This window comes from Manis javanica, chromosome 4 (genome assembly GCF_040802235.1).
Source record: "Manis javanica isolate MJ-LG chromosome 4, MJ_LKY, whole genome shotgun sequence".
NCBI lineage: Eukaryota > Metazoa > Chordata > Mammalia > Pholidota > Manidae > Manis > Manis javanica.
In genome coordinates this window covers 7,724,333-7,739,168 of record NC_133159.1, presented here as the reverse complement: position 1 = coordinate 7,739,168, position 14,836 = coordinate 7,724,333, and the positions used below count along the sequence as shown (strand labels likewise).

General features: G+C 42.2%; 1 protein-coding gene across 11 annotated transcripts in view; it reads right to left on the bottom strand.

Annotated features, from left to right (window-relative positions):
• Positions 1–14,836, bottom strand: part of KIF1B (kinesin family member 1B) — a 132,070-nt gene that overhangs the window by 8,884 nt on the left and 108,350 nt on the right. For all 11 annotated transcript variants that reach the window (XM_036999718.2, XM_036999731.2, XM_073233171.1 and 8 more), the window contains 8 exons: positions 14,384–14,450; positions 12,949–13,033; positions 10,885–10,990; positions 5,253–5,367; positions 4,395–4,528; positions 3,559–3,620; positions 1,867–2,012; positions 1,038–1,277 (listed from right to left, as the gene is read on the bottom strand). In XM_036999718.2, the coding sequence (XP_036855613.2) occupies positions 1,038–1,277; positions 1,867–2,012; positions 3,559–3,620; positions 4,395–4,528; positions 5,253–5,367; positions 10,885–10,990; positions 12,949–13,033; positions 14,384–14,450 (955 nt within the window). The remainder of the gene's footprint in view (positions 1–1,037; positions 1,278–1,866; positions 2,013–3,558; positions 3,621–4,394; positions 4,529–5,252; positions 5,368–10,884; positions 10,991–12,948; positions 13,034–14,383; positions 14,451–14,836) is intronic.

Genomic DNA, 14,836 nt, shown 5'->3' with positions numbered 1-14,836 from the left:
TTAACATGCCTGAGACCCACAAGGGGGCTCAGGTACCACCCAAACAGCTTTGGAATTTAGCTAAGCATATAGCAAGGGAAGCCGGGCCGATGCTTGATAAAAAAGGATTAAGTGGATAAAAATACCATTCTGAAGGCATTTTTATTTACAAAATGAGTAACTGCAAACACCATGGTTTAGAAGTGCTTGTGAATGCAATAGTATCCCTTTCATTCCCAATTTGCCCCCGTACTAAAAGGCATGGAGACTTCTGGATGGACGCATCTTCCCAAATCAACTAGGAGCCCAAGCAGTTACTCAAACAAAACAGACACAAAATCCCTCTCATTTCTGTATTTCCTTGTTAGCCAGCTGCCCAGAAGCCACATTCCTGGGAGTCATCCAAGCCAACCCCTCTGCCCTCTCACACCATGTCCAGGCAGCAAGGACTGCCGATTCTACCTCCCAAATGTCTCTGCTGGGATTCCCCTTCCTCTCCCTCCCACATACTCTTGCCTTCGTTAAAAAGCTTTATCATTTCTTATGAGGATTGCTGCAAAGAATTCTTTCTGCCACGAGTTTCTCTCATCCTCTTTACTGCTGCCAGAGAAGTCTTTCTAAGACACAAATGCCTGTCCAAAATACTCCATGACTCCCAGGAGCCTCTGAACTCTTAGCATAGTGCACAGCCCCTTCACCATCTAGCTAACTCCATCTCTCCAACTCTGTCTGTCCCTCACTCACATGGATTCCCCAGCACTGATCATGCAGGACACCGCCGGTACCCTCCTGTGCATCCTGCCAAGGTCCGTTCACAAGCGCCCTCCTGTGCAGGCCTTTCCTCCAGCTCCCACAGCATTCCAGACATGCCTCTATTACACACTGTCCCCATTCACTGGTAGGCTTATTAAGGGTGGAAATTGAGTCTTATTTATTTCTATGTTCACAGGGTGAGCACAGGCCTTAAAACAGAGGCCCTCAAAGATGAAAATAAGAAACTGACAAACCAGCTCACAGTCTCGTGCTGGGAAACTGCTCGGCAAGGAGGGGACTCCTACCTTGGTGGCCAGCTCTTTCTCTCGATCCACCAGGCTCTCGATGTCGGCTGAGTCATAGCCACTGCTCTCACTGGGTGTGACGGCACTTTCAAAGGTGGTGGTTGAGATCTGAGAGGAGATGCTGGTGGAGGTGCTGAGGGTCCCGCTGCTGAGGCTGGGGGACAACGAGTCACTCAGGGATTTGGGGATGCCGTCACCAAGTCTCTCCCGCAGCAGCAGGAAGTGGCGAGTTTTCTCCACCTAAGAAGATCAACACTATCACCACAGACACTAAGTTCATTAAGATCTTAATAAGCAAAATATTATGCTTCACTGTGAATGAAACCCAAAAAGCCAGGATCACACAAAGAAAGAGAGCATTTTAAGTGGCACTTTGGGACTCTGGGCCTCCTGCCCGAGAGCCCACCGAGCAGCCTCTGCCCCTGGCACTTTGGGACTCTGGGCCTCCTGCCCGAGAGCCCACCGAGCAGCCTCTGCCCCTGGCACTTTGGGACTCTGGGCCTCCTGCCCGAGAGCCCACCGAGCAGCCTCTGCCCCTGGCACTTTGGGACTCTGGGCCTCCTGCCCAAGAGCCCACCGAGCAGCCTCTGCCCCTGGCACTTTGGGACTCTGGGCCTCCTGCCCGAGAGCCCACCGAGCAGCCTCTGCCCCTGGCACTTTGGGGCTCTGGGCCTCTTGCCCGAGAGCCCACCAAGCAGCCTCTGCCCCTGGCACTTTGGGACTCTGGGCCTCCTGCCCAAGAGCCCACCGAGCAGCCTCTGCCCCTGGCACTTTGGGACTCTGGGCCTCTTGCCTGAGAGCCCACCGAGCACCCTCTGCCCCTGGCTACCTCGTGGAGGAGCTCCAGCCTCTCGAGCTCCCACTGGTGCTCAAGGATGAGGCTGTCCCCGCGGGGCCGCCAGCCTGCTAAGTTCTCCTCTCCCCTCACATACGCCACTGATGTATCCAAGATTTTTCTTTTCCTCCTCTGCATGCCTGAGGTAAAAAGAAACAATTATTTTTTTCAGAGAAAAATCCAATCCCAATTTTAGCTCAAAATAAATTAGTAATTCATATACACGGCAAACTAAGACAGGTTGGTCTTAAGATACATCAGATTTTGTTTATTAATATGTTTATCCCTTTTCCCCTAAAGTAACTCTCTGAGCTTCTTTTATGTTCTTTGATAATTACGAAGACTGCAATGCAACTTGAAAAAATGCCAAAGTTATTAAGTTAAGTGAAAATGTAGAGATTTAGTCTCTGCACTATGGTTCCAAAAATATAAAAATACAGTTGACCCTTCAACAACATGGGTTTCAAGTGTGCAGGTTCACTTATACATGGATTTTTCTTTTTCAATAATTATATCAGAATATTCTTCAGATTTGTGACAATCTGAAAACATTTTCTTTTCTCTAGCTTACTTTATTATAAGAATACGGTATACAATACATATAACATACAAAATATGTGTTAATCGACTGTTACTGGTAAGGCTTCTGGTAAACAACTATTAAGACTATTAGCAGTTAAGTTTTTGGGGAGTCAAAAGTTGTGGATTTTCAACTGTGTGGGGATCAGCACCCCTAATCCCCACATTGTCCAAGGGTCAAGTGTACACCCACGTGGAAAAAGTGGGAAGGGACCACACACACACACACACACACACACACACACACACCAACCCCTCCACAAATATATACATGCCCCACATTAGGTAGTTCAGTTTGGACAGAAGATGACAGACAGCTTTAGCTCCCATCAATTCTCATTAATTTTTTTAAATGTTATACTGTTTTATATAGAAAGACGTGAATTTGTGTTAATTAAAAAATTCCTCAAGGAACCACCTGGACACTAAAATTACCTGCTACAGAGATTTCGTTGCTACTCAAGTCTTCTTTTTTTATCTAAATTTTACCTGTGGGCCCTGAATGATTTTCCATATATGTTTTCTAAAATGACTTGAATGTTTTTTTAAAAAACCTGACTTTGTCCACGTTTTGGTTTACAAACACAAAAAACCTGACTTTGTCCACGTTTGGTTTACAAATGCAAAGTACTGCCTAAGGCCACTGAGCTAGAGGAACAAAACCTGTCCAGAGATATCAGAAAGGACATAGAACAAGTTCACCTTAATAATTTGTCTGTTGGGAATACAGGAAGTTCAAATCTAATTTGACACTACTCGTGAAGTTACGCTTCCAAGTTATCTTAGGGGCTAAGGTGGAAAAGGAAATGATTATGACATTTTCAAAGCCAAATTCATTCTAATACACTACAACTTATTTTATAATATTCCATAGCCCAGTAAACATTTTGTTTGATACGTTTTTACAACATATTACATGTCATAAACCAAACGGCATTGCAACTTAAACAAGGTAGCTCCCACCACCTACAAAAAACTGGCCTGTAAAATATACCTGGTTTCTAAAAAATTGTATATCTATCCTAGATGGGTAAGACAAACTTGTGACAGAATACAGTCCAAACATATGCAAAGATAGTATCTCCTTCCCCATCCATAGCAGCTTACCTGGACTACCTGTGTCTGCCATTTTGCACAAACTGAGTTCATAAATTCCAGTGACTCGATTGCTATTTGAATTAAAACAAACAATTGCTTAATTTCTTACAGTATAAAACAGAAAAATCTCAGTTCTTTCTACCTAAGTCACTGTCTCCTCTGCAGAGTCCTCAGATACAATCACAGACATTGCTTATCTTATTCTGAACTGAAGAAGTCTACTTTTTTCTAGGAGTCTGTTTTCACCTCAATCTTTTGAGCATTCTTATTTCAACAGGATGAATAAAAGTCAATGATAAACTAGAAAATTTGTAATACAACAATGGAATTAAAAATTGCCCTTTCCTACCACAAGAGAGAAGAGAAGAAAAGGAAAAGTCTGACTAGACTGAAATGACAAACACCAAATTCTAAGTGTGATTAGGAAGAGGTACTGAACCTTCTATTATAGTAATAACACTCATTTTTAAGGTGGGTGGTAATGTACAGCTATTCACTGTGTTATTCTTAATGTATTTTTGCATATCTTAGATGAGAAAATCTTCAAAAGAAAAAAATCCCCACCGAAATCTAATTTACTAGAAATAATGACATTTAAAAGGAAATTTAGTGCTTGCAAATTGTTTTGGAAGTGTTCACAGCACAGTATTCCTTCCTTCATCAGCTCATTCATCCATCAATATTTTATTAAATGGCAACATTCAAGTCACTGCACTCCGGGTTATCAGTCACCGGAATGGTTTATAGGCTGTCAACTAACCCTGAAACAGCAAGCCAGAGACACCTAGGGCTCTGCTGACTACCGGGCAAACTAACCGGGAGCTGAACTTGTTTCAAACACTTACGAGTCTGGTGACTTCGAGTAGCCGCTGCCAAAGAGGCTACGCAGAGAGCGCGGCGGCGAGGTCTTGGCATCCCGGGAGTAGAAGACCATGCACACGTCCTTCGTGAGCACAGCTGGCTGGGTGCAGTGATCCAGCTGAAAGCAGACAGAGCTTCTATGACTCCCACACTCAGGAAGCTGGTTCCAGATGTGGGGGCTGGAGGATTTCACCTTCTGTCAGTTATGTCAACAGCAACTCAGTGGGTAATAGGTGCAAGATAAGGTGGTATTCCTTGAAGATGCATTTATTTTTCTCAAAAGTTTTTCTAAGTTTTTTTCTGTAATAATGGCTAATATTCACAATGTGCCAAACACTGTCTAAATCCTTTCATATGACCTCTCAACAACTTTCTGAGATAAAGACCATATTATTTCACCTGTTTATGAGGAAATCGTGGCACAGAGAGGCAAAGCCACTGTGCAAGGACATATAGGCGGTCAGCGGCAGAACAGGGGTTTGAACTCAGTGGGCCAGTCCCAGGTCTATGCCACTAACCACTACTAGGCTCTGTCCACAACTACAAAAACAAAAGGTGAGGTTTCCTTAACATCATACACTCTGCGAAAAATGATCAGGCGATCAGATTACTAAAGCTGAAGCTATAATAAAAGTCATGTGACTTTTTGATTAAATAGAGATTAGGAACAGAACCTAATATAACCAGAACAGTCAGCAAAGTATAATAAAATAAGCAACGTAAGGATGTGGAAGGAGAAAGGAGGACAACATCAGTTGAATCTTTCCTCCCCATTTCCCACTGTAACCTGCCCGCTGTTTAGGGCTGGCCTCCATAGCAACTCAAGTTCTGGGTCTCCTCACCTCTAGGTAGGCTGACAAAGTCATGTAGATCTTTTCCCCATAGGGCGTCACTCGGTTCAGAAGAAGGGAGTTATGGAGGGAGCTATCCCACACGGCCTCAAAACGGTAGAAGGTCCTAAGGTCAGAAAGGCAAGAGGGAATCATCCACAAGAAGCTGGAGTCACCACAGCCCAGGTACTGCCTGCATCACTGATGCTCCAGAATCCTGCACCACCCACCACTTCCAGTGCACGGACATCTGGCGACAGAGTGGAACCCTTAACTCCTACGAGGAGATGGCAGGTGCCCATCCTCCTGCCCCCACCCATCATTACTTGGCTATGTTTTTTTTTTGGACAAGTCTGCTTCTCATCTGCCTATAAACAAAACAACAGTGAAATCAAGGAAAGGGATCAAGAGGAAAAGGGTAAGTGGATAGGGACAGAAGCTATTAGAAAGAAGACAGACTAGCAAGTTCCTCTGTGAGTGGATAATGCACGTGGGAAGCAAAGTCTCCACGACCTGCACGCTTCAGTCTTCCTACCGATCCAGCTGAGCCTCAGACATGTCCCAGACATACCTGGGAGAATTAATGGAGGAAACAGGTAGAAGAATTTAAGTACAGGGTGCCTTGTTTTAAATAAAAGAACAAGAGGCTATTCCTAGCGGAGGTTTTAGTAAAAGAGGATGATTTTTAACATCAGAGCTAATCAACTACTGTTTGGCAGTTTTCAAAAAATCCATATGAAAATCAGTCTGATATTTAAATAATAACTAGAAGCTTGTTTTAATGAACACCCATAAACTGTTTTTTTTAAGTTGCTCTAATTATCTTCCTTCCTACTGGTAAAACACCACAGACCCTAACTGGCATTAAACCTCCCCATTCAGCAAGTCTCACCTAAGCACTGTATTGATTCCATGGCTGTCAGAGATCAACCCCCAAGTCTACACCATGTCTCCCAACTCAGACCCCCATAGCAAGTGTCAGGGAAGAAAGGTCAGCTACCCCTGCAAAGTGAATTTTTCCATCACCACTTGCTCTCTGCACATGGACTACACCACCCCAGCTGATTCAACTACAAAGTTTCTACACACTTTGTTGTCACATATTCCTCCTTCCCAAAATGTAACCTATTGCTGTCTATTCTAGATTTTCTCTGGCATACCTTCCCTCTGAACACATTCCCATGCTTATTTCTCCAGAAATGAGAAATCAATACACCTCTAAAAGAACTCCTTAACCACACCTCACCCTCCAAGGGCCAGTGTGCAAAGCCTAATCATTTTACTTGGTAGCTGCTTCTAGACCTGTCTTCTGGAAGTACTTGACACTCTCTCAAACATTTAGCTTCTGAGACAGTATGTGTGCATCAAGAAAGTTCTATACAATGATACCAAAGGAATATAAAAGCAACTAACAAGACAAAGATGGACAAGCAACCAAGAGATTCAAACAGCAACCATAATGAAGGATGACGGAAGCCTTTCCATGGTTCTTGGGCTCACTGGGCTCAGCAGAGAACCCTTCATGCACCCACAAAGCCCCGTTCCAATCAAGTCTTCATTTAACTTGGTGTAAGACAAACTCTCATATTTAGCTGGTGATATCCACTGCTTCAGCATAAACCACTTGAGCGCTCCATCAAGAGCTCCATCATCCTGATTAGGATACTGCTCTTTTATTGTGTCCCTATATTTGCTGAAGCACCTGGAATGGGGCCCAACTGTCATACCACAAGGTCTGGATACACCTGTGCTACAGTGAAATGAAGGCCCCTTTTCAGAGGAGAGCATTTATGACTTTGGAGATACTTGACAGAAACTGCTGTCACGGCTGCCCAAGTTCTGGATTCACTAAGTTCCAAGCCATGACTCAGCACCTGCCTGTGCCACTATTTAGGTTTCATGATTCTCAAATGAGGCAAATGTTTTGAATTTGTGTAAGAAAGCCTCTTTGATTTCTGTTTTCTGGTTTTCACTCAACCTAAAGAGAAAATTTTACTAGAAATTTGCTGACATACAGGAATTTCTGACTCCACTAAAATTTTTCTCTACTGGGAAAAAGAAAAGTTCCTTTTTTTGTTTTATTTGGTGCTTGGGAGTTACTGCAGCATACTCTTTTGGAGTAACTGCAAAGGCGGCAATTCTTAAGAGGCAGCTGGAAGAAATACCACTAAGACTGGCGAGCAATGTCAACTGAATCAAGCTGGCAAGAGAGTTCAGAGTTAGCACAGGGCTAACAGCCCTGAGATGTTTTCCTGTATGGTTACCAAGGTGGTGAGGAAATGATCCCAGATGGATTTCTCAATATGTTCTGAACAACAACAGCATATGTATGTGTGTATGTGTAACTCTTTTAAAAAATATTTTAGGTATTGTCATGTATCACTTCTTTCAGTTTTCTTCTCTAAATCACATGAAGAGAGAGATGGGAAAGACCTCCTTCACAACCAAACCAGGATTTTTTCATATCTGAAAGAAGAAAATAAACAGAGGAGACAAGCAGCCCTGACAGGACAAAAGAGAAATGTTTAAAACTAAATAAAATATTTCTCATAGGCTCAATGGTTAAATCGGTCTCTACTACAGCACAGGACAAAATAGAGGAAAAAGTGAACGACTACACAAAGCTAACAGCACAACCAACCTCGCAAGCTTTTGGCAGAGAGACGACAGAGGGACAAACAGAGCCGGAGGGGCTGTATGAGACGAGGGGCAACATTCTATTTCCTAACGCAGAAGAGGAAACCCTGAAGGGGACTAAGAATAAAACATAAATGGAATGAGAAAATACTTAAGAACTCTACAAACCATCTAAGAAGCTATATGTGAAATTGTACACACATCAGAAATACCCATGGCGCAGAGGGTGCAGATAAGGTCTTGCTCTATACTAGGTCTGCTCAGGTTTGCATGAGGGAAAAAGCCACTAATTAAAATAGCAGTCAAAGCAACATAAGACATAAAGCATAATGCTAGCATCTTTATGTGCAAAAAAGCAAACAGAAAATACCTAGGAATATCCTTATCAAGAAAGAGCCTGCAAAAACATAGAAAAAGCTTTTGTTAGTGCAGCCAAAAGAAAAAGGAGGAAGAAAAAGAGAGAAAAGCAGAGGAGAAAAAAACATACAAAAAGACAAATTTGCTGTTAGGCTAAGTGAATTCAAATGGACAACTAACAGAAACACACTTTGATAGAGGGTCTACAATGACATGGCTTCCTCTCCAGAAACATTCAATCAAAGAAAATTCTGGGCAGGGAAGGGAGTTTGGAGACCACCTCTATTAATGTCCCTTGAGGAGATGACTGAGTTGGAAATGGTAGGAAGTTTCTGTGAAGTTAAGGGAAAACCAAATCAGTTAGGTCACATAAATATAGGACTGGGGAAAAGGAGTGACAGCTCTTGTCAGTCACTCCATAATCCTATCAGAAAAGTCCTCTAATACATATACATAACACCCAAATTGGAATTCTGTCAGCACACCTTTAAATGTTAAGCCTTAGGTAAATAGGACAAAAGCTCTCTTAACCAAACTCCCTTTAGCAACTTACCAGATTAATGTATATGCTTTCCACGTCCCTAAAATATAAACTGATGTCTATTTCTCACTGAAAGTTCTGAACTAGAGAAATATCTTATATGCCTAGACAATTTGTTCCTAAGAGCTACTACCTGCTTATCAAGTGTCATTAGTATTTGGTCCCAAGCCTGTTTATGCAATTGAAATCGTCATTTTAATTATCTAATTTAGTTAAATACTAGGCAAATCAATGAACCATTGAGGGCAGAAAGAATTTTTGTTCAGTGTGAAACTAAATGCGAAAACTAAGTTGAACATTTTTAAAAGACTGATAATGGTGGGTTGTTTAAAAAACAGATAATAAAATTAAGGTTGGTTGAAATCATTGTAAAAGAAAGAGGAAATGATAAAAATTTAAAGATAAATGATAAAAAGCTTAAAGGATTTTGCATTTAGATTTTCTTCATAGGTTTCTAGTTCTTGCTCCACCAAACTGAAAATCATAGATTAATTGCGGGCATAGTTTTGCAAGAAAGACAATCAGAAGTCCAATGAGCCTACAGTGAAAGAAAAGGCCTTGGGCCTATAAGAAGGGCTTGACAAATTAATGTACTTTATGTGGTTTAAACTAAAACAAAAATGTTTAAAGTGTGTATCTGTTCATTATTCTAGACTTCAACCAACTTTTTTGATTAACTTTAAGCTTCTACTGTGAAAGATAAGCTGCTTCTAACAAAGCCAAATTCAGCTCTTACAACATCTGACCTGCTGCTGCGCATTAATCAAAGGACTTCTGAAGCTCACTCAAATGTAGGCAGGTTTAACACAACCAGCATTTCAATCCAACACCATCTTTCTCTGTGTACTTTTGCTAAGTACTCTGGGGAAATTTAAGATATTTCTCATAGTTGCTAAGAAAATGTGGTGAATGCCAGTTGAATATCTGCTATAAAAGTCCAGCAGAAGAGCGAATGCTATCTGGGATTAATGCTGACTTCAGAGGAATGGTATCGTGGCGCTGTGGATTGTGCTCAGGCACAGGCCAGGGAGGCCAAAGCACCCTGTTTTCTGCCCCTTGCTCTCCCCACACTGACGCATCCCCTTTCTCTCTCTCTCTTTTCCTTCCTTTAGCCCCACCAGCTCCTCCCACAGGCAAAAAGCAAGCAGACCTTTTTTCCTTTTTTCTCTTTCCTATACAAAACTGTAACACCAGGAAACAAGGGAAAAATCTTAATCCTGGCCCAAACGGTCAATGCTGTATCTGCCTACTGTCTTATTTTTCTTCTCCCTCTTCCCAACATAGACATAAACAAGTTTTTCAGGAGCAGAAGGAAGTATAGGGAAGTCCTGTAATGTGAAGGCAGCATTCTAAGCCACCAGCGGAACACACAGCCTCGCCATTTCCCAGCTCACACTATGCGAAGAGCTGACGTCGCTGTGCCCAGGGATAGAACTTGTTTCCTGGGGAGGTAAGCAGGCCCCAACAGATTTATTTCCAGTCCAACATAAGAAAGTACACCAGCTACATACTTTATGCCGTTTGTCACCACTTGAGAATTTTTAGGGAAATTAATATTGAAAATAAAAATAAAATCCATTATTTATAGCAGTCAACCTTGGTGAGAAGAGTTTATATTAACTGAACACCTTTACACATTAATGAAAATGAAAGGCAAATACTGAAAATTCTCGAGCCTATGCTGGCAAAGACTCAACGCAAGAGTGCTCACTGGGCCCTGGAGGGCACGTTTCCATGACAAGGAGGACAAGAGAGACCTCTCTCCACAGCAACCACTTCACAAAAACATTTAGCCTTAGCAATAATTACTTTGTACTTTTACACCCTCCGGTAGTGTGCTAGGTTTTCTTTTTCTGCTTTTTCCCTCTCCCTGTGTTACATCTACTCAAACTCCACATGGGACAGAACATTTTCCTTCTGTAAGAGTAACTGATCCACACACACAGCTCCACTTATTTTCAGAGAGCAGATGGCAGAGGAGGAAACAGGGATTTTGAAGTGAGAAGGGAGTTGGCGTCTTCATGTGGACAGGAGTCATCAGTGAACACGGAATCTAACGGTGTACTGATCAACCTGTCCAGGGCTCTCACACTCCTTAGGGCGCCCCACCTGCTGGAGTTGTGGGAAGACTTCAGGTACTTGGCAGAGATAATATTTAGGGAAAGGATGGCATCAACTGCAGCTTCATCCACCTCAGCCTTATTCCTAATCCGGCCTAAAAGAAAGAATAAAGAAACTCAGACATGGGTACATATAAAAACAAAACAAATTCATTTAAGCCAAAAATAGACTTTTAAATCTTCGTGTGACTTCAGGTGCTGGAAAGGTCGCCTGGTAAACCTTACAATGGTCTTCCATTCTTTTCCACATTGTCTTCCTTTTGTTTCCCACATTTAGTCAGTTATGAACCTTACTGATTTTGTTTCAGAGTCTCATATTCATCTCAACTTTTATTTCCAGTATCAGTGCTGTGCCAAAAGGCATCCCCTTCCTGTCTGGAGCACTGTGGTGGCCATTTAACTGGTCTCCTGGCTGCTCCTGTCTCCCCTTTCCAACCCATCCTACACTTACCTTACAGAACCTTCTTAAGCCACAGCCTTCAACTACATCACTTTCTTGTTCAAATTCCCACAACTCTGCTTTCCAATTAGTACTAAGGGATCCGGCACCACACAGAGGCACAGAGCACAGTTTCTGGAGCCGGACTGTCTCAGTTCGAATCTCAGCTCCCACACTGGCTAGCTTTGCTCTCTGGGCATAGAGCTCAACCTCTCTGACCTCAGTTTCCTCCTCTGTGAAGTGGGAATAACAATTCTTCCCTTATATGATTGTGATTGTCATAATATGTTATATATTTATTATGCTACATCAAGTAAACTAATATTTTTAAAGCACTCAGAAAAGCATCTGTCACAGAGTAAGCACTGTATGTTTGTTAAAAGAAAAAAAAGCACATAAATCAGACATCTTAGTTACCTGTTGCCTCTGCGCCCTACCCCACCCTCTTGGGTCAGAAAGCATTTCTTCTGTTTTGTGTAAGAGTTCCATATAAAAATTAATTTTGAAAAAGCTTGAAAACCACTGCCTCAGACAGGAGAGAGTGTAATCTCCGTTCTAGGGGTTCTTATTCTGGTCCACAGATACTCAATGGATGTATACATGGAATTCAGGAGGTCTGTGAGCTTGAATGGGGCAAAAAATTGCAACTATTTTTTCACAAACCCCTAAATGAAATCTGCTATCTCCTTCAATTATGAAGGGAGGGGACAAACCATAGGAGAATCAGCAGTACTTGGGACTGTCCCCACTAGAAATCACGGATGTTTTCATGTCATACTAATGTAAAATACTGATATTCACCACCACCACTTTGAAATGATAGAAATTAGACCCTGTGCTTATTTACTTCATTACTATAAAGAAGCTTATATCATAAATTTGTCTAGTATTTTAAAAGTTGTATTTTAGTATCATTAGTTCCCTTTGTAATCAATCCTAAGTACTTTATTTTCTACATCTAAAAACGTAATTCTGAGGCTTCCCTATTACCAAAGGGATTCATTGTAATGAAAGGTTCAGAACCTCTACATTCGACTCTAATGCTTTTACTATTTAGCCAATTTTCTCCTCTCGCTACACTGAGTTTAATTTCTCCACTCTCGCATGGGTGTCTAGCTACTAGCACATTAGACCTATGCCTGTCTCTCTTACTCAGAACGCCTCTGTGTGCGTAAAACAGAACAAAATAAACAAACAAAAACCCTGATTTCTCCTGAATCTGGTCAGACCCTCCCTGACCCTTCTGTTGCTGACCCTCTTAGCACAGGCGCTTCCCACACGTCCTCATTTTGGCCCTTACTCACTGAACTTCTTTAAACATACACACTGTCTCCTCAACTAAACTGCTGGCTCCTGACGAGCAGAGGCTTCGTTTGTGCTCTCACCACCCCTAGCAAGGAACCACCCCCAAGGCACCTGAGTAAGGTAAGGGTTGGTCAGCATACCCCTAACAATGGGAGCTGTGAACAAGAGTGGTTTCAAAGTCAATGCTTCCATGTTCCCCGTGCTCCCTGTTCTCCAGTACAGTCTTCTGCACATTTCCTGTGCTCGAAACTGGGAACAACAGCACCTCTAAAGGCCTGGCTCTGTCCTCAGCTGATGCAATGTACTCACCTACCACCAGCTCACGAACATCTTTCCAGTGAAGCTCATTCCCCTTCTCATGGATAATGGTCACTGTGATCCTTCGCTGGATGCCCTAGGTAATGGAGCAGAGCTGCAGTTTAGCTGGGACAATCTATTATGTCCTCTTGTTGGCTGTTATCTGGACTGTATGGTGTGGAGTCGGGCAGGAAGGAGAGGTATAGAAAGAAGGGAAATGCTGTCCACACTGTTATTCTAAACAAAGGGACACAGGTCCCCAGACTGAGGAAGAGCCAGGTTCTGATAAGGCTTTAAGAACGGATGCCCAGATCATATGTCCCAGGGTATGAGATCCCCAGCTCCTATACCCACCTGGGTCATAAGCATTTTTGAGCACTGAGTGAATTTACATTTGATTTATCAAAGGGAGGCCTACATTTCATGGCCACATTTTTAGTCCATGGAAACTTTCATCCTCTCTCTCTATTAAGAACTTTTGGCTGTGAAAGCAGAGCTTCCAAACATGAAAACTGTATACAACAAAAATGAAAATTGTATAAAATAACAGGAGCTCACAAATTACAGTGACTGAATGAAACAAACTCTTTTTCAAAGTAGCTCTTCTAAAATATACATAAAAACAAGGGTATATAGCAACCTAAGTGTTTGTCAGCAGATGAATGGATAAAGAAGAAGTGGTATATACACATTCAGCCATAAGAATACTATTCAGTCATAAGAAAGAAACAAATCCTACCATTTGCAACAACATGGAAGGAGCTACAGGGTATTACGCTCAGTGAAGTAAGCCAGGCAGATAAAGACAAGTACCAAATGATTTCCCTCATTTGTGGAGTTTAAAAACGAAGCAGAGCTGAAGGAACAAAATAGCAGCAGACTCACAGATTCCAAGAAGGGACTAGTGGTTACGAAAGGGTATGTGTGTGGGAAGGTGGGTGGGGAGGGAGGGAGAAGGGGATGTGGGGTATCATGATTGGTGCACATGGTGTGTGTGGGGTCACGGGGAAGAGAGTGTAGCTCAAAGACAAACAGGGACTCTGTGGCATCTTACTACGCTGATGGACAGTGACTGCAGTGGGGTATGGGGGGGACTTGATAATAAGGGTGAATGTAATAACCACGTTGTTTTTCTTGTGAAACCTTCGTAAGAGTGTATATCAATGATACCTTAATAAAAAAGAAAAAAACAAGGGTATATGTAAGTCAAAGTCTGAGAAAACAAACAGAAAATGAAGGAAACATTAAAAAACAGAGAAAAAAAAAGGAAAGACAATGCTCTCCACCTCTAAATCCCCTTTGGGTATATCCGGCCATGTCTGTGGGTAGAGGCCGGGGATGCTCCAAATGGAGATGAAAGGCAGAGAAACAGAAAGAGTTATGTTCCTTATTCTGAACTATTTTTTTGTGCTCCCTCCTAGGCCTTCTTTTGCTCCCTTATTAGTACCTGGTGAAGCAAAAATGTCCCCTGGCAGGGCAAGCCGGCTGTATGGTCAACCACAGCTGGGATATACCTACAAAAATAGAAATGCAAGAGGAAGAAGTTGGGTAGATGCTTGTGCCAAGTACTATTTCATCTGCAAGGTCTTCCCTGGTTGCTATAGCCCCCAGTAGTCTCTGTTTTTTTAAACTCTGATCCCATGTCGTTGTACTACTTGGGCCTTTAAGCACATAATTACATGTATTTAGTAAAAGTTTCACATGTCTGTATGTCTCATCAATCTTACTAGGCTGATGTGCTCAAAGAACAGTGACATTTTCTGGCTCCATCCCAGCCCCCTGCCTTACAGATATTCCATAAATCATATATAACTGCAATAGCAAGTGTCATGAGGTAAGAGATAATTTCATATTCTAGATAGTTTTTTAAGAATCAGAAAACAATTAACTCAGTAGAAAC